This window comes from Enhydra lutris, unplaced genomic scaffold, assembly GCF_002288905.1.
Source record: "Enhydra lutris kenyoni isolate GAN:26980312 unplaced genomic scaffold, ASM228890v2 scaffoldscaffold9, whole genome shotgun sequence".
NCBI classification, from domain to species: Eukaryota; Metazoa; Chordata; class Mammalia; order Carnivora; family Mustelidae; genus Enhydra; species Enhydra lutris.
The window spans coordinates 12,901,052-12,924,260 of record NW_019154093.1 but is presented as its reverse complement, the minus strand read 5'-3'; the positions used below and the strand labels follow the sequence as shown (position 1 = coordinate 12,924,260).

At 40.3% G+C, this 23,209-nt stretch overlaps 1 protein-coding gene and 1 pseudogene across 1 annotated transcript in view; one reads left to right on the top strand and one right to left on the bottom strand.

Moving 5' to 3' along the window:
- The window catches only part of LOC111143216 (coiled-coil domain containing 30), a 104,915-nt gene that overhangs the window by 20,703 nt on the left and 61,003 nt on the right, over positions 1-23,209 (bottom strand). Inside the window, exons 9-12 of the mRNA XM_022496786.1 lie at positions 15,934-16,113; positions 9,500-9,709; positions 5,058-5,212; positions 258-420 (exon numbers count right to left, since the gene is read on the bottom strand). Coding sequence (XP_022352494.1) covers positions 258-420; positions 5,058-5,212; positions 9,500-9,709; positions 15,934-16,113 — 708 coding nt within the window. The remainder of the gene's footprint in view (positions 1-257; positions 421-5,057; positions 5,213-9,499; positions 9,710-15,933; positions 16,114-23,209) is intronic.
- Positions 1,767-2,856, top strand: LOC111143615 (annotated as a pseudogene).

Below are 23,209 nucleotides of genomic sequence, written 5' to 3'. Positions count from 1 at the left end.
CCCTGGGGTTTCTGGACTTCTGGAGTTACCCAAAGTTCTGACATTCTGACATTCTCCTCATCCCGGCATCTCCCTTCCAACAGTTTGTAAGCATGTTATTCCCTGTGTTCAATCCTTTCCTGCTGGAGATAGCTAGAGTAGATTCTGCTTTCCTGATAAACTTAAGGGGTAAAATGCTGGGCCGTCAATAACCATCAGCTGTGACTCGGGTCTACAGGAATAGGAAAACTGAAAAGTGCATCCATTTACTTTCTTACCTCTTCTGATTTTCTTTTTTCCTCTTCCAGTTGTTTGAGTTGGGCCTCCTGTTCCTGAATTCTGGATTGCTGCTGAGAATTGGTTATTTCCAGTTGATTCCTTTTATCTTGTAAGATTCTCACTTGCTTTTGTAGCTCTTTTAAATTCTGACCCAGGAGTCTCCTGAGGGCAATTAATGTACATTAAATTACACTGAATTTATGAAATTCTTTGACCTAAAATTATTATATCATCACAAGGGATTTTACTGGTTCAATGAGGTAGGATATGTGTTCATAAAATAAAGAGACCAACATAGGGGACCTCTTTTGTGGCAGATGCTCTTCTTAGTTCTTGCTCTCACTCATGAAAACAACCCTCTGAAAAGGAAGTAACTTCCCTTATTTCTCTGTGGCCCAGAGAGCTTTTATTAACCTGCTAGAACAAGATGGATGTAGGACTCTAATCCTGAATTCTCTATTCTTTCCCCTCATCCTCACTGCTTTACAAGTTGAGTCCCTTGATCTTGGTTCAGGATGGTGCTGTTCGTTACATACACTACTGAGACTAAGGCACACGTGTTAATGTTGCAGAAGCTGAATCATAAATGAGCCTGTGTTTGATGAGGAAGTTCCCCCTTTTCCAGAAGGGGCATAAGTACTTAACTCCTTCAGAGGGAATCTCATCAGACCACAGTTTGTGGAAGAGTTTCTGAAGATTTCCAACAAGACTCTTTGGATTTAGGGGTGCCTGGGTGGCTCAGTGGGTTAAGCCTCTGCCTTCAGCTCAGGTCATGATCCCAGGGTCCTGGGATCAAGCCCCGCATCAGGCTCTCTGCTCTGCAGGGAGCCTGCTTCCCCCCACCCCCCTGCCTGCTTCTCTGTCTACTTGTGATCTCTGTCTGTCAAATAAATAAAATCTTAAAAAAAAAAAAGACTCTTTGGATTTAGGAGATTATCTAGAAGAATACGATAAGCGTGATGGAGTAGTACCTACATGCTAGGTCACTACTGATATTGGACAAATGAGCTCACTTTCTCTAACTTCAGTTTTCTGAAAAACCAATGGATTCCTGGGAAAGATTGAGAGATTTGAGACATGGGACTCATACCTCTCAACCTCCAGTACCTCCAATTCTTGTTGTGGTTCCTGATATAAGCGCAGGCTCTATAAGCTTACCTCCTGCCATTCACATCCACTCCTGCACCAGCACTGCCCTCTTCATCTCTGTTTTCATTTCATTCATTACAGACCTGAGCAATTCCTGCCTCTTATTGTCTACTTCTTTTTTGGTTCCATTCTGAATTTCTGATCAAGGGGCCAGACTAAGTAATAAGATTTTGAGCTGAAAGGGAGGTTTTTAAATTGCTGGCACTAAAGAAACTTGAGTTAGCTATAATGGAATTTAGGAGTTGGAAATTGTCATTGAAATATAGCAAGTCAAAATTTAAAAAGCAATTGATGAATATGTTAGAAATTAATTCCCACATTACATATAGTTTGAGCAAAGATGAAGAGATAAACCAGTTATGCCAATGAATGAAATTAAGAAGCCTCTCTGCTCCTCTCCATTAGACTGACAGCCACATCTTCCAGGGCAGTGCCAGCCATGTCCCTGAGACACAATTGTCCGAGTAAACGAATTTGGTCACATTGGGCACCTGGCCACCAGGGCCACTTTTAACTCTGACAAAGTGGATACTGTCGCCATCAATGGCCCCTTCACTGACCTCAACTACACAGTCTACATGTTCCACTATGATTCCACCAATTGCAGATTCCATGGCATAGGCAAGGCTGAGAATGGGAAACTTGTCATCAATGGAAAGCCCCTCTCCATCTTCCAGGAGCAAGATCCTGCCAACATCAAATGGGGTGATGCTGGTGCTGAGTATGTTGTGGAGTCCATTGGGGTCTTCACCACCATGGAGGAGGCTGGGGCTCACTTGAAAGGTGGGAACCGAGAGGGTCATCATCTCTGCCCCTTGTGTTGATACCCCCATGTCTGTGAGGGGCATGAACCTTGAGAAGTAAGACAACTCCCTCAAGACTGTCAGCAATGCCTCCTGTACCACCAACTGATTAGCTCCTCTGGCCAAGGTCATCCATGACAATTTTGACATTGTGGAGGGACTCGTGACCACAGTCTATGCCATCACTGTCATTCAAAAGACTGCGACAGCCCCTCTGGGAAGCTGTGGTGTGATGGCCAAGGGGCTGCTCAGAACATCATCTGCTTCTACTGGCACCATCAAGACTATAGGCAAGGTCATCCCTGAGCTGACTGAGAAGCTCACTGGCATGGCCTTCTGCATACCCACCCCCAACATGTTAGTCATGGATCTGACCTCCCGCCTGGAGAAAGCTGCCAAATACAATGACATCGAGAAGGTGGTGGAACAGGCATCGCAGGGCTCCCTTAAGAGCATCCTGGGCTACACTGAAGACCAGGTTGTCTTCTTTGATTTTCACAGTGACACCCACTCTTCCACCGTCAGGCCTGGGGCTGGCATTGCTCTCAATGACCACTTTGTCTAGCTCATTTCCTGGTATGACAATGAATTTGGCTACAGCAACTGGGTGGTGGACCTTATGGTCCACATGGCCTCTAAGGAATAAGAGCCCCCTGACCACCTCAGCGAGAGCCTCAGCGAGAGCAAGAAGAGAGAGGACCTCAACCACAGGGGACTCCTTGCCCCAACTCATCTCCCAACACACTGAAAATCTCCTGACCACCACAGTTTTCATCGCAGACCCCTTGAAGAAGGGGAGGGGCTTGGGCAGCCCTACACTGTCCTGTTCCATCAATAAAGTATACTGTACCCAGCTTAAAAAAAAAGAAATTAAGAAATCAGTAGATTGAGGAACTCCCCATCTCCCCAACAGCTTCAACCTCTCAATCCATTCCTTATGTAGCAACCAGAGTACTCTTTCTACATCACAATCTTATCATATCATAAAGTCCAAGCACTTCAATAGAGCTTGTTAGCTAGCTCAGCTTTCCAGCCTAGTTTTCTTACTACTCACTCTATCCCCAAACATTTTGTTACAGGCAAAATGAACTTTTTTCACTTCCTGAAATAAGTCATCCTCTACCCTTACTCCTCCCCCACAAGTCCAAGCTTTTCCTTATCTTCCTCTCCTAGGACTTCCTTCCTCTAATATTCTCTATTGAGCCATCCACCCCAAATACCTCACATTCAGTTTAAATAGCTTTCTTTGAGAGAGGCTTTCTTGAGCTCCCTAGACCAGATTAAGTGTCTCTGCTATGCACTGTCACAGCACCCTAAACCTCCCTTAGTATAATGCTCACCATAAAGTCTACGCACAAGGATATTCATTGCAGCATTATTTGTAACAAAATGTCTAAGAAGCATTTTACATAAATTATAGTATATCTATGTAAAGAATGCTATACAACTGTTTAAAATAATGTCATGGAATTAAAAATCAAGGTTGCCTGGGTGGCTCAGTCATTGAATGTCTGCTTTCGGCTCAGGTCATGATCCCAGGGTCCTGGGGTTGAGCCCCACATTGAGCTCCCTACTCGGCAGGTAGCCTGTTTCTCCCTCTCCCTCTGCCTGCTGTTCCCCCTACTTGTGCTCACTCTCTCTCTCTGTCAAATAAATAGATAAAATCTTTAAAAAAAATAAAAAACTTATAATATGGGAATCCTTAATACATAAACTGAGTTGCTTCCCCCCAGAGACAATTTGGGGAAACCAGGGGGCTGTCTACTGGGGAACACTTCAAGACTCCCAGCTTAATATCAGAGTCTCTAGCTCACCTCTCCCACTTTGGGGCAAACTTCCTCAGCAACTTTTTCCCAAACCTGGGGCTGATGTTATTAATTGCTCCCTGACTTAGAAGTTTATTTACACTCATTGTTTTTGTTTGAGCTTATTATATGTTTGCTGTTAGTGCTTTCTCTTGCTTTATCGTGGCTGATACTTTAAAAGGTATGCTCATGGTTTATTCGGGATCTAGCTGTATCATAACAGGAAGATGGCCTACCATCCTGTTAGATGCGGCAATGAGACAAGTGTTTTTCTACTGTACCTCACTGAGTGGAACTCATTATTCATTCATATATTCACTCATTTACTTACTCAAAGATTCATTCAGTCATGATCTCTGAGTACCTACTGAGTGCTGCGCCCTATGCTAGCGCTTTTTACTAAAACTGAAAGTAAATTTCTCAGCTTCATAATACGTGTGAATGTCTGCATGTCTTTTCAGTGGCTAAAACCATATTTTTCTTAAAATATATGCGAATCACTCGGAGTGTCATAGAAGTAGGAAGCATCGGTTCCTGAAGTTTAGGGCATCCAGGAAGGTCATTTAAGTAAGAATTGTGATAGTAATAATTTTAGAAAAAAAAAAATGAAAGCTCCTAACTGGTCACAGATTCTTGATGTAATCATCAAGAACGATGCCTATAAAGTACTTGGAAATTCTTTGAAGAAAACCAGCTGATAAATACAAAAGTCAATTTCATTTAGTTTGCATTTTACGCCAACCATGCTAGAACTAGAAAAGCAAATCCCAGAGTAGCATATTTCATAGGTCACCCAGTCATTCAAGAAAACTGACTGGTGCACTGTATGTGTCTCAGAGCAACAGAAGTAATCCCAGCCTTGAAGAAATCTGACACTCTGGTGTGAAAAGCAAACAAGGAAAGCAACTAGAATACAGTGTGATAAGAAGTTGCGCCACGGAGTTCAGGTCAGCGGGAACAGTGAGGAAATGCACAGGAACGCTGACAGGCCGGTGTGCTCAGTGGTTAGACCCTGTGACACTGACATCTTTGTTCCTCTTACCTCTTGTGCTGTTCTTCCTGATATTGCTGCTTTGTTTTAGCTTCATTTTCCAGTGCTTCTTTTATCCTTTGCTCTAGTTGCTTCATCCCCAAAATATAAGTGTCGGAGAGAGAGACTTTTTGAGCATGTTCTAATTTCTGCTGCAGATCCAGGATCTTGAAGGAAGTATTTCGTGAATAAAACATTAAGAAAAGTCTGACCTTTTTTCCAGTTAAGGAAATACCCCATGAGCAACCAGAAAACGTCATGCTAACAAACAAATCTGGTCTAAAGTAAAGAGCACGGCCAAGTTTATTTTAACTCTAAAATAAATTACCTATGTTTTACATTATATGATACATTCACATAGTTTAGTGTATGTTTGTGTAAACGAAGTTATATAGTGAAAACTCCTTCTCATCTCTATCCTGTCTTCCTGCCAGTTTTCCTCAATCATGTAGGTAATCACTGGTATTAGTTTCTTGTGTACCTTTCCAGAGATTTATTGATGCCCACATAAATACTATTATGCAGTTCTCTCCCATACACATATTTTTTACACAAATGATGGCATATCTTATGTACTTATGCACCTTGCCTTTTAAAAAAATTGGGGGGGGGGCAGAGGGGCAGAGGGAGAATCTTAAGCAGGCTCCACCCCAGCGCAGAGGCCCCCCCACAGGGCTCGATCTCATGACCCCAAGACCATGACCTGAGCCGAAACAAGAGTCAGAGGCTTAACCAACTGAGCCACCCAGGCACCCCTGCACCTTGCTTTTTAAAAATAATACACTTGGTGATTTTTCTGTATTACATGTTTATGTAGAATTGCCTTCTCTTTTATAGCCACATACTATTCTACCATAAGGATATACTATAACTTACTTAAGTAGATCCCTACTGATGGGATATTTAAATTGATTCCAATCTTTTGCTATTACAAACAATTGTTCTAGAATAAATTATGAGATAAGAATTTGCTATGGCAAAGGTTATTACTTATTTGTTTAATAGATAATGCAGGAGCGTCTGGGCGGCTCAGTGGGTTAAAGTCTCTGCCTTCGGCTCAGGTCATGATCTCAGGGTCCTGGGATGGAGCCCCACATCGGGCTCTCTGCTCGGTGGGGAGCCTGCTTCCTCCTCTCTCTCTGCCTGCCTCTCTGCCTACTTGTGATCTCTCTCTGTCAAATAAGTAAATAAAATCTTTTTAAAAAATTGATAATGCCAACCTGGCTCTATAGGTATTAGGCTAATTTATACTTCCAACAGCAATGTGTGAGCGTGTGTAGTTTCTTTACAGTGTAGCCAGATTCACAACAAGATTTTAAAATAAAGCAGAAGTCTCTTACAAACCAAGTACTTATTAGGATATCACCTAGCATCAGTAATACATTGTTCAATGTACTGGTAGAACTAAAAATAAGACTTATGAATTTGATAGAGAGATGTATCATTTTATTTTAGAATTTACATGTTAGATTAAAAGTATCATTAAAAACTTTTTTTGGTAGGTAAGTCTATTTTTGTTTATCTATTTTTTATAAACCCTTGTGTCACCCAAAATCGTGACACAATTTTGTATACTATGTACTGGTACATAGTAGATGCTCCATAAATATTTGTTGAATGAATAGTTTTTAGCAAAATAGTCATTGTCTCTCAAATGTATTCTTGATCTGACAATGCATGCTTTACAATGGTTTGGAACCACATTCCCCACAAACATTCACTGAATGCCAGTGGATGGCACTCCTTTTTTTAAAAGCAGGGCTTTGTGCATCAGCCCTAGATCCTTGCAGAGCCCATGAACCATAGGAGAGGTGAAGATGCAGAATGATTCAAGGGCAATGGTAATGGACAGCCAGTCATCATGAGGTCAGCTCAAGTTCCTTTGAGCTGCCCCACTTAGTTCTGCTTAGGGAAAATGATTCCTTAAAGATATCCACTCTTAATTCCACAAATGATAATATCACCCTGTTGGCTTCTCTACCAAGGACATATGCAAACGTTTGAACCTGTCACCCAGTTTAAGAAAATAACATTTCAGGGTGCCTGGGTGGCTCAGTGGGTTGAGCCTCTGCCTTCGGCTCAAGTCATGGTCTCAGGGTCCTGGGATCAAGCCACGTGTCTGGCGCTTTGCTCAGCAGGGGGCCTGTTTCCCCTCTCTCTCTGCCTGCCTCTCTGTCTACTTGTGCTTTCTCTGTCAAATAAATAAGATCTTAAAAAAAGAGAAAATAACATTTCCAATACTTTTGAAGTCTAATCCGAGACCTTGCTGATTAGCCCCCTTCCCTCCCCACTTGAGAAAACCAGTATCTGAATTTTGTATTAACCATCTCCTTGGTTTTTCTTTAATATATAAGCTATATAACATGGATTTTACTGTATACCATTTTGACCTTAATATCAATGGACTTGTACTGTGTTTCTGATGATTTGGTTTTGTTTTTTTTTTTTAAAGATTTTATTTATTTATTTGACAGAGAGATCACAAGTAGGCAGGGAGGCAGGTAGAGAGAGAGAGAAGCAGGCTCCCTGATGAGCAGAGAGCCCAATGCGGGGCTTGATCCCAAGACCCTGAGATCATGACCCGAGCCGAAGGCAGAGGCTTTAACCCACTGAGCCACCCAGGCACCCCTTGGTGATTTGGTTTTTATTCAATATATGTTGAACTACAATATGTACCTATAATTCATGTATTTTCACTGTTTTACGCTATTATATAAATATACAGCTTATTTATTCTATCTTATGTCAGTGGACATTTGGGTTGCTTCCAGTTTTCTGCTATTTGGAACAATGTTCCTACAAAAATGATTATATTCCTATCTCCTGACACATATGTGCAATATGACATTTTCTCCAGTATTTCTGCCTACTGGCAGAAGTGTTGGGTTGTATGGTATATACATCTTTAATGTAACTAAATACAAATGCCAAATGCTTTCCAAAGTGTTTATATTGGGGTGCCTAAGTGGCTTAGATGGTTAAGTGTCTGGCTCTTGATCTCAGCTCAGCTTGTGATTTTGGGGTCCTGGGGTCAAGGCCCACATGGGGCTCTGTGCTCAGCAGCAGGGTGTCTGCTTGATGATTTTCTCTCTCCTTTCCCCCACTGTCCCTCTCCCCCGCTCTCATGTGTGCTCTCTCTCTAAAATAAATAAATCTTTTAAAACCCCCCGAGTGTTTGTACTAATTTGTTCTCCCAATTGAAGTCAATAAATGAGTCCTTGTCACACAAAATGCTCACCAATATTTAGTACTGTCTAAATTCAGGTTTTTTTGTTTGTTTGTTTGTTTTACTAATCTGCATTTTTTTTTTTTTTACTAAACTTGGGTTTGTTTGTTTGTTTTTTTTTTTTTACTAATCTGTAATTACCAACTACTTTTTAAATGGAGTAATAACATACATAAAGTGTGCATATCTTAAGCATACCAAATGAAGTTTTACTTAAACAACCACCTCTCACATCAAGACATACAATACTCCGGGGCACCTGGATGGCTCAATGGGTTAAAGTCTCTGCCTTCAGCTCAGGTCATGATCCCAGGGTCATGCCATCCCAGGAGCCCACACTGGGCTCTCTGCTCAGTGGGGAGCTTGCTTCCCCCCCTCTCTGTCTGCCTCTCTGCCTACTTGTGATCTCTCTGTCAAATAAATAAATAAAAGTCTTAAAAAAAAAAAAAAGATATACAATACTCCCAGCACCACAGAAGATTCCCTCTCATTCTCTCCCAATTAGAAACCCTCATAAAGACAACCACCATCTTCTGATCACAGCTGAGTTTTGTCTATTCTTAAACCTCATATAAATGAAATTACACAGTATGAACGTTCTTGTTCTGGTTTCTTTAGCTCAAAATTAGGCTTCCAAGCATAATTAAGGTTGCTATCATCTACTTTTTGATGTTGGTTTTATGTTTATATGGTCTGATGAAATGATTTACTTATTTTATGATTTATTTTTTTATGTGAGATTGGACTCTCAAACCCACAAATCAAAATGTGCTACTGTTACATACCACTGCCACCTGGTGTTAGGCAGTATGAAATGCAGGGGCATGATTTCCAAACATCCTTTTCACAACACAAATTGCCCCCCCAAGTTAAAAGATTAAAAATCATATAAACAGACAAATGAGAGGAGAATCAGTTTTTTAAAAGTTGAAAGCATAAAGCAAAAGTCATATGGCTTCAATCAGTTACTTTAGGTTCATGTTACAGCTTTATTAAACCTACCTTTTTTTTTTTTTTTTTTTAAAGTTCATGCAGTTTAAAGAAACACGAGCTTTACTGAAACTGCAGGAGCAGGTGAAGTCAAGAGAGAGGAGAGCATAGAAGAGCAAAGAAAAACCCTAGAATTCTATCAAGTCTGCTTCGCAGCTACTTCTTAGACTCCTTAGGGAAATGGGATTTCAGTAGTGGAATCCAGTGCACGCTATTTATTAAGCATGAGGATAATTACCTTTGCCTCCGCATCAGCAACTTTTGATTTCTCCTGAGCCAGCTTTTCCTGCAGGTTGTTCTGGGATTTGATGCTCTGAGCCTGTGTAAGTCCCTCCAGCTCCAGTTCCCTGATTTTCTGCTGACTGTGATTCCTTTCTGCTGTGAGTGAAGAGCACATCTTTGTGCTATCTAATAACTTCTGCTGGGCCTGCTTTAGTTCAATTTTGATCTGGAGGTGGGGAATAAACAAGAGTGATAGGAATAAGCATGGCAAAAAGGTGAATGTGAGCCAGAACAAGCACTTTTCATAGTGGTGCTGTCCCCCAAGAGCTGACAAATAACCAGTGTCACATGCATGATTACCTCTCCAGAGCTGTCACGTGTTAGGAAGGCTTGCCAAAGTCTATCTAGCCAGATGGCAGCCGGACAGAGGAATTTTCCTAAGAGTTTCTATACATGCATGGTCTGAACACTTTCCATCCTTTTGTTCAATCGACTGCAAGCTGGCTTTCATTCCCACTCCTCCGTGAAACTGTCTATGCCACGGGCACTACTAATCTCCCCACTGCAAAATGAATCCAATGGACAACTAAGCTTTTAGGTAGCGTTCACGCCCTCCATCTCAGAAAGTTCTCTTGGAGTCTATGATACTGAAGTCTCCTGGTGTTCTCCTACCTCTTTGCTGTTCCTTCCTGGTTCTTCCTGCGTAGACTATTCTAATGCGACTCAACTTCTAAATATCACTGGACTACTGTAGGCCTTGAGAGTGGCTCATTCTCTCCCTAGGTTCATGATTTGAAATACCACCTTCATGCCAATAACTGCTAAAATAAAACTCCTTGAGTCTGTCCATATCAAACATAATTTTTCTCTCTCTGTCTTCCTGATTTCAGTAAACGATGCCACCATCTAAGGTTTTGTTCAAGCCAGTAGTCTGAGAGTCATCCTGAGTTTTCCTTACCTATCATGAGCCCATTTGGCACCCACTGGCATTCTGCCTCAACAACATGTCTTGCACCTGCCCATCCGAGTCCACCACCCTTGTCTATGACACCATCATTTCTAGCCTGGGTCATCGCAGTAACAACGTGGTCCTGCCACTTCCATCTGTTCTCTACGTTGCAGACCAAGTGTTCTTTTCTCTTTCTTCTTCTTTCTTTCTTCCTTTCTTTCTTCTTTCCTTTCCTTTTCCTTCCTTCCTTCCTTTCTTCCTTCCTTCCTTCTTTATCTCTTTCTTTCAAGAGCAAGTACACAGGTTAGGAGTGGGTGGGAAGAGAGTGAAAGGGAGAGAATCTTAAGCAGGCTTGATGCCCAACAGGGAACCGACACAGGGCTCCATCTCACAACCCTGAGATCATATCCTGAGCCAAAATCAAGAGTTGGAGGTTTTTGGTTTTTTTAAGATTTAATTTATTTCTTTGACAGAAAGAGACACAGCGAGAGAGGGAACACAAGCAGGGGGAGTGGGAGAGGGAGAAGCAGGCTCCGTGCAGAGCAGAGAACTCAATGGGGAGCTCCATGTGGGGCTTGATGAAGAGCTCAATGGGAGGTTTGACGGGGAGCTCAGTGCAGGGCTCGACCCCAGCACCCTGGGATCGCGACCTGAGCCAAAGGCAGAGGCCTAACGACTGAGCCACCCAGGTGCCCCAAGAGTTGAAGACTTAACTGACTGAGCCAACCAGGTGCTGCCTCCCTCCTTTTTTCCCCTCGCCAACCTCTTTTATTTAAATCACAAGTTATTTAGTACCATGAAAGTAAAAAGGATCATCTCTATATTTAAAAACTGATGACTAACTTAACTAAAAATTTTGAAAATTTAAATGAAAAATCTCTATAAAAATAAAATATACCAAAGTTGATACAAGAATTCTTAAAAAACGTAACTTCTTATAATTATTAAGAAATTGAATCAGTAATGGAAAATCTTTCCCAGAAGAAAACTCTAGAATCAGAAGGACTCAGAAATGAGTTCTTATAATTATTTAAGAAGAAATAATTGTAATTTATTTTTACAAACTCTTCCAGAGAATAGAAAAAGAGGGTATGTTACCCATCTCATGTTAAGGGGCTAGGGTAACCTTAATGCCAAAATCTGACATGGATGTTATAAGAAAGGAAAAAGACAGGCCAGCGTCATTTGTGAACTAAGATGAAAAATTCCAAAGAAATATTGGCAAGCTAAAATCAGGAACATAGAAAAGGGATAATGATTTAGGATGAGGTTGGGTTTATCCCAGGAATGCAAAGTTGAGTTAACATTAGAAAATCAGTCAATGTAATTCACCATAATAACAGATTTAAAAATCAAAATATGCAGAAGAAGAATTTGATGAAATTGAACATGTGCTCATCATAAAACATTGAATGAACACTAGAAAAGAATTTTCTTAATGTGATTCTTAAAAATCTATTTTAAAAAACCCTTTAGGGGTACCTGGGTGGCTCAGTTGTTAATGTCTGCCTTTGGCTCAGGTCATGATCCCAGGGTTCTGGGATCGAGCCCTGCATCAGGCTCCCTGCTCAGTGGGAAGCCTGTCTCTCCCTTTCCTACTCCCCCTGTTTGTGTTCCCTCTCTTGCTGTCTCTCTCTCTGTCAAATAAATAAATAAAATCTTAAAAAAAAAAAAAAAAGAACCAGCCTTGGTCTCCAAAACTTAAAAAAAAAAAGAAAAAACAAAAAACCTCTAAAAACATACTAAATGAAATTTGAGAGCTTTCCCCTTGAGACAAGGAAGGAGAAAATATACCCCTATCACCAGCTCTATTTGGCACTATACAAGCCACTGCTTTGAACAAAAATAAAGAATAACAGGTGTAATATGTGGAAGGAAAGAAAGAAAATTATATTTATTCTTAGATATGATTATTCACATATAAAATACAAAATGATAGAAACATAAATTATAAGAAGTAATTTAGGGGCGCCTGGATGGCTCAGTTGGTTAAGCATCTGCCTTCGGCTCAGGTCATGATTCCAGGGTCCTGGGATGGAGCCCTGTATCAGGCTCCCTGCTCTGCAGAGAGCCTGCTTCTCTCTCTCCCTCTGCCTGCTGCTCTGCTTATTTGTGCTCTCTCTATCTCTCTGTCAAATCAATAAATAAAATCTTTTTTAAAAAGTAATTTTAAAGTATGGCAAGGTTTTTATTAGAAAAAATTTATTGCATTTTTATGTACTAGCAATAGCTAGAAAGTGAAATTTTTTAAAAGTTACCAATTACAATAGTGTGGAAAGTATCAGCACCTAGGAATATGTCTAGCAAAAGGCATATAAGACCTCTACAAAGAAAAATATGATATTGGGAGAAATTAAAGAAGACCTAAATATAATACACACACTTTTAAAAAAAGATTTTATTTATTTATTTGACAGAAAGAGAGAAAGAGAGCACAAGCAGGGGGAGAGGCAGAGGGAGAGGGAGAAGCAGGCTCCCCGCAGAGCAGGGGAAACCCGACCATGACCTGAGCCAAAGGCAGCGGCCCAACCAACTGAGCCACCCAGGCGTCCCTACACACACATTTAGCAGAGGATTTGATACTGCAACGATTTAAATTCCTCCCAAATTTGGACGCCTGGGTGGCTCAGTCAGTTAAGTGGCTGCCTTTGGCTCAGGTTATGATCACAGGTCCTGGGATGGAGCCCCACGTTGGGCTCCTTGCTTAAGCAGGGAGCCTGCTTCTCCCACTGCCTGCTCTGCCTGCTTCTCCCCCTACTTGTGCTCTCTCTCTCTCTCTGGCAATAAATAAAATCTTTCAAAAAAAGAATTCTTCCCAAATTTATCTATAGATTCAGTATACAAATTCAGTGTATAACTCTCAAAAGGTCATTTGTGTATATATGTGTGTGTGTGAGTACATGTGGGTATGCGGATTTAACTTGACAAGCTGTTGATAAAATTTTTATAGAATTTCAAAGGCCAAGAATGCCAAGGCATCCTAGAATAAGAACAAGATGAAAAGATGTGTTCTATCAAATATTAAGATTTACATAAAGCTAACATAATTAAGATAGCATGTTATTGGCACAAGAATAGACAAAACAGGACAATGGAACAGAATAGAGACCTTGGAAACAGACCACATATATGCCAATATATTTTTTAAAGATTTTATTTATTTATTTGACAGAGAGAAGCAGCGAGAGAGAGAGAGAGAGAGGGAAGCAGGCTCCCTGCTGAGCAGAGAGCCCGATGTGGGGCTCGATCCCAGGACCCTGAGATCATGACCTGAGCCGAAGGCAGAGGCTTTAACCCACTGAGCCACCCAGGCGCCCCATATGCCAATATTCTTATGACCCATGTAACAATATAGTAATATAGGAGAATATCTTTATGACTTTGAAGTCGACAGAGAACTCTTTCTTTCTTTTTTTAAAGATTATTTATTTATTTATTTGAGAGAGAGAGAGAGAGAGCAAGAGTAAAGGGGAGGAGCAGAGGGAGAAGGAGAAGCAGATTCCCTACTGCACAGGGAGACCAATGCAGGGCTGGATCCCAGTGGAATCATGACCTGAGCCGAAGGCAGATGCCCAAACAACTGAGCCACCCAGGCGTCCCTCAAAACATATATTTAGAGAGTGAAAATATAAGCCATAGAGTAGAAGATGTTTGTAATACACACCTGATCAAAGCTTCATATATAAAGAATTCTTATAAATTAATGGGAAAATGAAAATGACAGAAGCGCCCCAAAAAGTAAGCAAAATCTTGAACAGGTCTTCACAAAATAGCAACTCAAATGTCAAAGAAATATATAGAAAGCTGCTCAACTTCATTTGTAAACAGGGAAACGCACTTTAAAACTGCTAGGAGTGGGGCGCCTGGGTGGCTCAGTGGGTTAACCCTCTGCCTTCGGCTCAGGTCATGATCTCAGGGTCCTGGGACGGAGCCCCACATTGGCCTCTCTGCTCAGCAGCAGCCTGCTTCCCCCTCTTTCTCCACCTGCCTCTCTGCCTACTTGTGATCTCGCTCTGTCAAATAAATAAATAAAATCTTTTTTTAAAAAAAACTGCTAGGAGCTACCGCAATACACATACATGAGATTAGCAAAAATTGTCAAGTCATAATCTGTGTTGCTCTGGTCATTACACCTTGAGAAAGATGTAGTATTGCTTGAATATGTTCAGAGTTAGACAGTGAAAATTATCTCAGAAATGTGTTTGAAAGGAAAAGGAAATGCTGTCTTACAAGGAAATATGATCAAGATTTGGAATTTAATTTACTACTACGAAGGCTTGAGGGAATATGGTCAATATTCAAAAAATCATGAAGGGTGAGGAATAAGGAAGCAGTTTCTTCAAATAATCCTGAAATACTAGGACTCTCTAGAAGGGCCTCCTTTCAAGTTTGACGTAAATGACTACTTGTTTTCCTCTGTATCTCCCCCACTGTGTTGTGAGTTCCTAAAAAGGAGGAACCCTTCTTAATCTCTTTTTAGATCACTTTTTGAAGAAGGTACCTTGTTCCCGCTACACTAGGTGTGACGAATTTTCCTATAAAGGGCCAGAGAGTATATGTTTTAGCCTTTGTGGGCCACATGGTCTCTGTCAGAACTACTCAGATCTGCTATTACATATTACAGTACAAAAGCAGCCATCCATAATATGTAAACAAACAGGTGGGGCTGTGTGCCAATAAAGCTTTATTTACAAAAACAAGAGGCAGGCAGAATTTGACCCATGGACTCCTACTGACCAGAGGATAAGCCCTCTATCGGTTTTACCTACGGTTAAACCTTCAGTATCAACAAGATTGCCTGCCTGGATTATGACCGATGCCTAGTACATATTTGTTGAATGCTGAATTCCAGAACTTTAGATAGGGACTTAGAGAAAACTAGGTCCCTAACATATGTTTACAGAATTGAACCTCAATTAAAAGGAAGCACTATTTTTATATGATGGTTCAGTTTGAATATTTGTGTGGTTCATAAAATTTAGATGAACTCCGTGGCTGGCAGTTCTACATAGATTATTTTAGAACAAGCATGTTTGGGAGATGTCCTCCTAACTTTCTGATAGAACAAGTTTGCCCTCCTATGAATTGTATCTTGGTGCAATTGATATTTGATTCAATCAATAATAATGGATACGGCTCTTAAGGATAAATAAGTCTTATAGATAGAACTAGGGCAGGACCTTCAGCTTTTGGGATCAGGTCATTCAAATTTAGTTAAGTGTTAAAAGTTTTAGCTAATGATTTCAAAAGATTGTGTAACTTTAAAAAGTTTGTCTCCTTTATAAGTTGACAGTATACACACACCTTCAACAGCAGGGAAACAACTGAACTGTGAGCCTACTTGGTGGGGCAGAGTCAGAGTGAGTTATCAGAGAGCTCACATCGCCCACACATCAGGGGGTCCTACCATGAATTATGCAGCTGGGGAATGAGAACGTGTTTATCTCTAGGGCTGATTAGCAACTGAGACCCTCTGATCCAGGGTATGCCCCGAGAATCACCTTAAGGCTTTCTTCCTGAAGTAAGCTATTATGCTGTTTCAAGTCCAAGTTCTTTTCTCGCTCATACCGGAGCTCTTTTTCAGCCGAGTTACACAGAATCTGGAGCCGGTGCAAATTCTGACGAAGCTGGTCTACACCATCTTGCTGCTGGTATTTCACCTTCTCTCCAGATGATGGACACTAAACAAACATTTTAAAAGAGAAACATGGGCAATTTGAAAGAATATTGGTAAAACATGGGTTCCAGCTCAGAAGCAGAAATGTCAGAACTATTCACACGTAAATATTCTTGGAGTTGGCTTACCTCCAGCAAGTTACTCTCTTTTATATTTATGGCCATTTGGTACATGTTCACATAATTTAACTCCCGTTATTTTAGAGTGAAAATATCAATGAAATTATTTGAGCAAAGCAGTTAAGCATAGACAATTAACTTCCTTTTCTTACGAATGAAGGGAAAGAGAAGCATGGACCATTTAATAGTAAAACATGCTTTAAATGGGGAGTTCAAAGAGCCAATATGTGAAGAAGGAAAAAGTGTGAATGTGTACATATTGTGTGTGTGTGTGTGTGTGTGTGTGTGTGGTATCTGTTGGCAAAAAGGAAGAGAACATTTAGCAGGAGATCTTAAATTCCCAGTCTTCCTCATTGCTTTCCTGTTACTTTCACATGATTCTTCTTCAGTTACTATACAACCACACACTCCTGCAGGTCTCCAGGGCAGTAAAACCACCTTGATCAAAGGAGGAATCATGGGGTTTTCTAAAAGGTAGTCTCACATGGGTGTGCTATGTAGATAAAGAATTCAACCTTACCCAATTCAATAGATAACATATATTTAGAGTTTCCTGAGTCCTGGTCCAGTGTACTTCCTGCCCATGACTTTCTGGAAATCCCATGTCATTAGTCCAGTTCTTTCTTGCTTACAATAGAATTGCAACACAGAATTCCCCAAGTCCTATAAAGTCCTTTAATTCCTATCTTGATTTAGTCAAGAAGACAGTCTATCCAGTTTGCTTGTCCTAGAGCTGCAAGTGTCTAAGATCCCTAGAAAAAATTCTTTAATAGAATTATAATGTAATTATTAAGAACCCTAGCTTTGGAATTAGTTTCAGTCCTGAATCGATCTTGAATAAGTTAGTTTCTCTGCTTTTTATTTCCTCCATCTGAAAATGGGGATAATAATGATAACTGCTGGATGGAGTAAAGGATATGTAAGATAATGCATGCAATCACTTAGCATGATGCCTGGCACACAATAAGCACTCAGTAACATGACCCAGGACTGTGGGTGCTACCCAGCTTTATTTTAACTGCCTTCTGGTTCCATCTGAAAACAAGAATTCTCTGAAACCTGGAAACCCTTGGTCACCAATGCAGCTTCTTATTATCAGACAGCAGCTTTTAATAATCAATGGGTAACCAGTAGCCCATATGGCCACTGAATATGCCCAAACAGACATGTACAAGAGAAGCACCCCCTTAATACCAATGTACAGAAATTTTTAACCTGTTTTGAAGATGAGAAAAGCCAGAACAAAAGTTCTTCTGGCCTACGTTTTCTAGTCAAGTCACTTAGCCCGGGCAGAAATGCAAATTATTTTGCATGAAAGGCAACTAACTAGTAAAGAAGCTACCAGGCAACCAGTCAAGTGGCCAACGTAAAGGGTCTCTATTTTTCCCACGTGTAAATGGCTTCCAGGCAGAAGGTTATTACAGAGACATTTAGACTCACTCAGGCTACTAGGAACCATGTAGAACTGCAAAGGAAAGTACTTAGCTTCCTTTCTTGACCAATCAACAGATTTATTAAGCCAATTATCTTCTCCGAGTCTCAGCTGACTCATCTGCAAATTAAAGGCATAAGACCAGATAATCCGTACACAATGTCTCCTCAATTCATAATTCCTTAAGAATTAAAATGAAACAAATTGGAACCAGCATTAATTATCTTAATTTTATAGGCTTAAGATCTAGCTTTTAATATTTTCAAATATTATCTTCACACAATAAAAATTTAATATGAACCAAATCCATATACTGGTACCGATGACAAGATCATTCCTTTTGTGGAAACAATTAAAGCCTATGAGCCTTCAATACTCTCATTCAGTGGGTGTGGATGGAACAGGCTATCCAGCCTGCCAAGATGTCAAGCATCAAACCAAGTCCACTTATTCGGACTCCCTACTCATCAAACATCCTTCAGATTTGAGTTTCTTTCTGAGCTCTCTACAGGTAAACATGTGTTCATTTAAACCTGCTCAAGTGCTATTTATAACTAATTATTACAGATAATAACTGACATTCTGGTTTTAGCCAATAGTCTTGAAAGTTTGGCTTAATGTGAATTTATCCCCAAGATACAAATCTATTCTAGGGGGACTAATGCATCAAGTTTTAGAGCCTGTGAGCCTAAGGGCCAAACCTCAAATAAATTCATTAAGACAATCAATAACAGACACCTTGGGAGGGCTTTTGGAAGATGGCTTGCCAGCCTTCCTTAAGAAATTAGCTTTACAGGAGAACCGTATGCTTTCTTTTACTTTCTCAGCAAGGGGAGGCAAATGACAGGGGCTAAGACAGGTCAAGTTCTAGAGTAGACAGACCCAGCTTCCACCGCTATGTGTCATTTTGGGAAAATTATTTAACCTCTCTAAAGCCTTAGTTTCCTCATTTGTAAAGTGGCAACAACACCATCCTGCCTTGTTGTGTTGCTTAATATATATAAGGTATTTAGTGTAGTGCTTGGAACAGAGCAAATATCCAAGGATGTCATGGAAAAACATGAAGCTAGATTTTTAAACCTATAAAATTAAGTTAATTAATGGTGATTGCAGTTTGTTTCACAAACATTGGGGAAGGAAAAATCTTGAATTCAGCTCTTACAACCTTACCTGGAATGCTGTTGAACAGCAGAAATTAAGGCATCAAAGGTGATCAGCACCCCCAAATGATGTCACAAATACATAAGAGCAATAGAGCTCACCTACTTACTCATACAAGAGGAACTCACAGTTCTTTTTCTATGTATTTGCCATCTATAAGCATTCTTTAGAGTTTGACATCTGGTCTCAAGCCACAGTTGCTTAAATGTGTATGTTAGATTAAGACAACAGAGCAAAAAGGAGGTAGGCACTAGACACTAATGGGACAAGAGGGGTGAAGACCCAAAACTTCACATACACAAGAACTAAAAGGCAGAACAATTTCTAGCCACCAGTACATCAAGGTACCCTCTACACAGATAAAGTTTCTGAAATTATCATTGTACAGAACCCTGGAAACAAACAAAAACCTGTCTAAAATGTCTTTTCTCCCTTGCCTGCTTAAAGAAATGAAATAGTATGTGTGATACTGCTTTGGGACATGTAAAGTTCAAAATATAAATATGTTATTTTTTCCCAAGAGGCCCACATCTATCTTGTTTCCTGCTATAACACAGGGGCCCAACACAGGTCCTGGCAGGTCATAAATACTCCATTAATAACAGTCGGATAAAACGAGTAAGAGCAAATTACCCCTCTTTCACTCATTCGAAGTAATTACTATGGAGCAAAATTACTGAACTCTGCAAGAATTCAGTGAAACTCTAGAGGCTATGTGGTTTAAGGACCATTTGTCCTTTTACAAAGTGGCTCTTCTCCCAGATGCCCCACATAATTTTTATATATTTAATCATTTTTCACCTCCCTCCTGTGTATTAAGAGATGATTCTTCAAATAATGAGAAAGGGTACATTAAATAAAATTAATAAATGAACCCGGGTGTTAATTGTCATACTCTCCAACTCATTGTTGGAGAGTAAATGCCTTGATCATTTTAAGCTCATAAACCCAGATTTTATAATCTATGTGACCACAGTGTCCATCCTCTGCCCAAGCCTCTATGCTGCTCACTGCCCAATAAAGGGACTGCCTGGGGGACTTAAAATTAACCTTTTTTTGAACATTGGATTCATACCCCCTTTGGTCTTCTCAATAAATGCAATGGCTCCCTTCTCTTTCAAACGTGTGTGAATCTCCTTTCAGGGATCTATTTTCCTTCTTTACTGTGACTTGCCTTGTTTTCAGACCCTATATCTGCATTTCTTTTCAAATGTACTTTTGACTTCCTTTACTATTACTCTGCTTTTTTTTAATTTTATTTTTTATAAACATATAATATATTTTTATCCCCAGGGGTACAGGTCTGTGAATCACCAGGTTTACACACTTCACAGCACTCACCATAGCACTCACCCTCCCCAATGTCCATAACCCCACCCCCCCTCTCCCAACCCCCCACCCCCATCAACACTCAGTTTGTTTTGTGAGATTAAGAGTCACTTATGGTTTGTCTCCCTCCGATCCCATCTTGTTTCATTTACTCTTCTCTACTTTTTTTTCCTATGTATATTTGAAGCCATTTTTAAATGCGTATTATCAGTCTTTTGAAGTTGGCCTATGTACGTGTACGAAGGCCTCCCTCTGTGGATCTCAAAATAATTCCTAGAAAGGCATGCATACAGAAATCTTAATTTGTACTAGGGGGAACCTGCAAAATTGAGGTGTAAGAGCTAAGGCATGTTGGGAGTCACTCCCGGCATTTCTCCAGCAGGCAGATCTTGAGTAAGTAGCAAAAGCCAAACTCCAAACAATTCCAAGTCTGTGGTCTTTTACCCACCCAAACTAACTATTTTGTAATTCTAAGCCAGGCACTGATGAATAGAAAATGTGGCACAAATCCTGCCCCTCCCTACCCTGCCTCCCTGTGGGAGATGTTAAGGACCAATCGGCATTTCTTCCTGCTGAACCTAACTGGAGCCTAAGAACCCTTTAGAACAAAGTGTTTCTGTTGACTATTTTATAACCACTCAGGCCATGGTGATGATCTTGCTTAACAACTTTCATGAATGTTGATGTAAAAATGGTACTTACATCCACCGCTGGCCAGAGGAAATGGACCTGATCAGAGTACCTGTTTATAGCACCTACCTTGGCACTATTGTCATCTGAACTATCCCCCGAGCTCTGAGATTGCAGGAGGCTTTGATTTACACGATTCAGCTCTTCTCTAAGCCTCTCGATTTCCTCAGGCTTCAAGATCAACTGCTGTCCTTCACCCTCCATACTTTGGTTCTGTTGTGAGTCCTCCTCCTTCTGCCTCTCTCCTGGCAAAGTGCCCTCCTTTACTGACTCCTCTGCAATTTCCTTCTGCTTACTTTCTCCTTGTTCAGGACTTGATACAAATATAACAACAGAAAACTGTCAAATTCTCATTATAGTATAAGAATATGGACCCCTCCCCAAAAAAATCAACCAGTACTGCAAGCAAATCTTTCAACTTGAATTCTGTAGCCGAACCGTTCTCTTACTCTTATACAGAAATTTTTAAAACAAATGAGTCATATTTTTTTACTCACATTCAGGGAGATGACCCATCAGAGAGTTTCGTTTATACCAAATCAACCAGTTTAAGGGAACTTTTCACTTTTTCAACAGTAAGTATGGCACTGGGCAGACACAGCTTATAAAGATTTTTTCATTACTCAGTAAGCTCCAGGCACTTTGGCAGGCAGTGGGACGACAGTAGGACATAATCCCTGCCCTAGAGGGCTTACAGTTTGGTGAGAAATAAGGATAATAAGGGAGTAGATTACACTCGTAGTAAGTAATCTGAGGCCTGATGGATGACTAGGCACAAACCAAGCAAACATAAAGGTACCGGTGTGTGCATACTAGCATGTGCGTGGGTATGTTGGGTGAAGGTGCTGGTATAGATGGGAACAGAGAAAAATAAATCCTGGTGCTCCAGGATGCCTTAATAAATAAAATGCCTAAAAGCCTAGAGGCGAAAGAGAGAATGTTCTTTAGAAAGAACATCTGGATGTCATGGAGTGGGGAAACCGGAGATGGTTAGTGATTGATGCGATTAACAATGATGTCTAGAACAGGATGTGGGGATGGAAACAAGCAGTGGATTCTAGACATATTTACAAGACAATATTGATAAGATTTGTCATGAATTTGATGTGGCAGGAGAGGAAGAATAAGGTATAATGGATGACACCTAGGGCTCTGTCTGTGGCAAATAGGCAAGTGGGTGATAGACCAAGAAGGGGGAATGTGGACATGGGTTGCAGAGTTGACTCTGGTGAACATGCGGAAGAATGTGAGCAGCAACCTCAGGATCTGGTAACAGGAGCCAAGGAGAAGGGAGAAGGTGAGAAGACCATTCTAGACAGATGCCTAAAGACTTGTAAGGAACAAGCAGAGGAAGGAGAACCTGGAGAGGAGGCTGAGAAGCCAGAGGGAGGAGGAAAACCAAGAGACTGTGAGCCGCAGAAGCCAAGGGGAGGGAATGTACCTTCACCGGTCAGGCAGTGTGGATGACACAAATATGCTGAGTTTATTTTTATTTGTTCATTTTAAATTTGTTTAGCTACCACGGAGCTGAGATAGCGTGATTCACAAATTATAGTTGGTGCTCAAATTCTTCAAGAAGGCAGTTTGGCAATACAGATCAAGAGCCATAAAAATGTTCAGACCCTTTGACTGAATAATTGAATACCAATGAATTTACTGCAATAGAATAATTCATAAAATGAAAAGAGCTGAATGTATAATAATGCTCATAAGCATGCTATTTAAAACAGTGATTAAATGGAGACACAGAAATGGCTAAGAGAATTAAAGATAAATCAACTTGAAAGTGGTATAAAGATATTCATCAACATAAAAAATACTTATTAAAATAAAATGGTAGAACAATAAACTATATAAATGTATATGTATGTGTATAAACATACATAATACCATGGGAAATGTATATATAGAAAAAACTGGAAAGGAAGAGGGGAAAAATTATGGCTAGGGAGTTTTTTTCCCCTTTTTAAATTCCTTTGGCAGGGACAAAAAAAGAGTTAAATATTTTATTTTGAATTCAGCACATTTTTTGTTTTTGTTTTTGTTGTTTAGAGAGAGAGAATGTGAGAGGGAAAAAAACGGGAGGGGCAAAGGGAGAGAGAGAGAGAGAATCTTAGGCAGGGTCACCCCCAGACAATATGAAATAAAGATTAAATCCTTTAAAAATAAATTTCTGATAAAAATAACAATGATTTTTTTCTATCTTCCATGAACTTTTTTCCTTTCCCTACTCCCAGTGGAAGCCAGATACACTTGGAAGACTGGGGAAAATGCAAACATATACCTCATAATTTTTAAAATGGAAAAACTAACCTCTGCTTCCAGGAAGATGGAATAAACCTACTTTTTCCTGTTTCTCCAACCAAGTG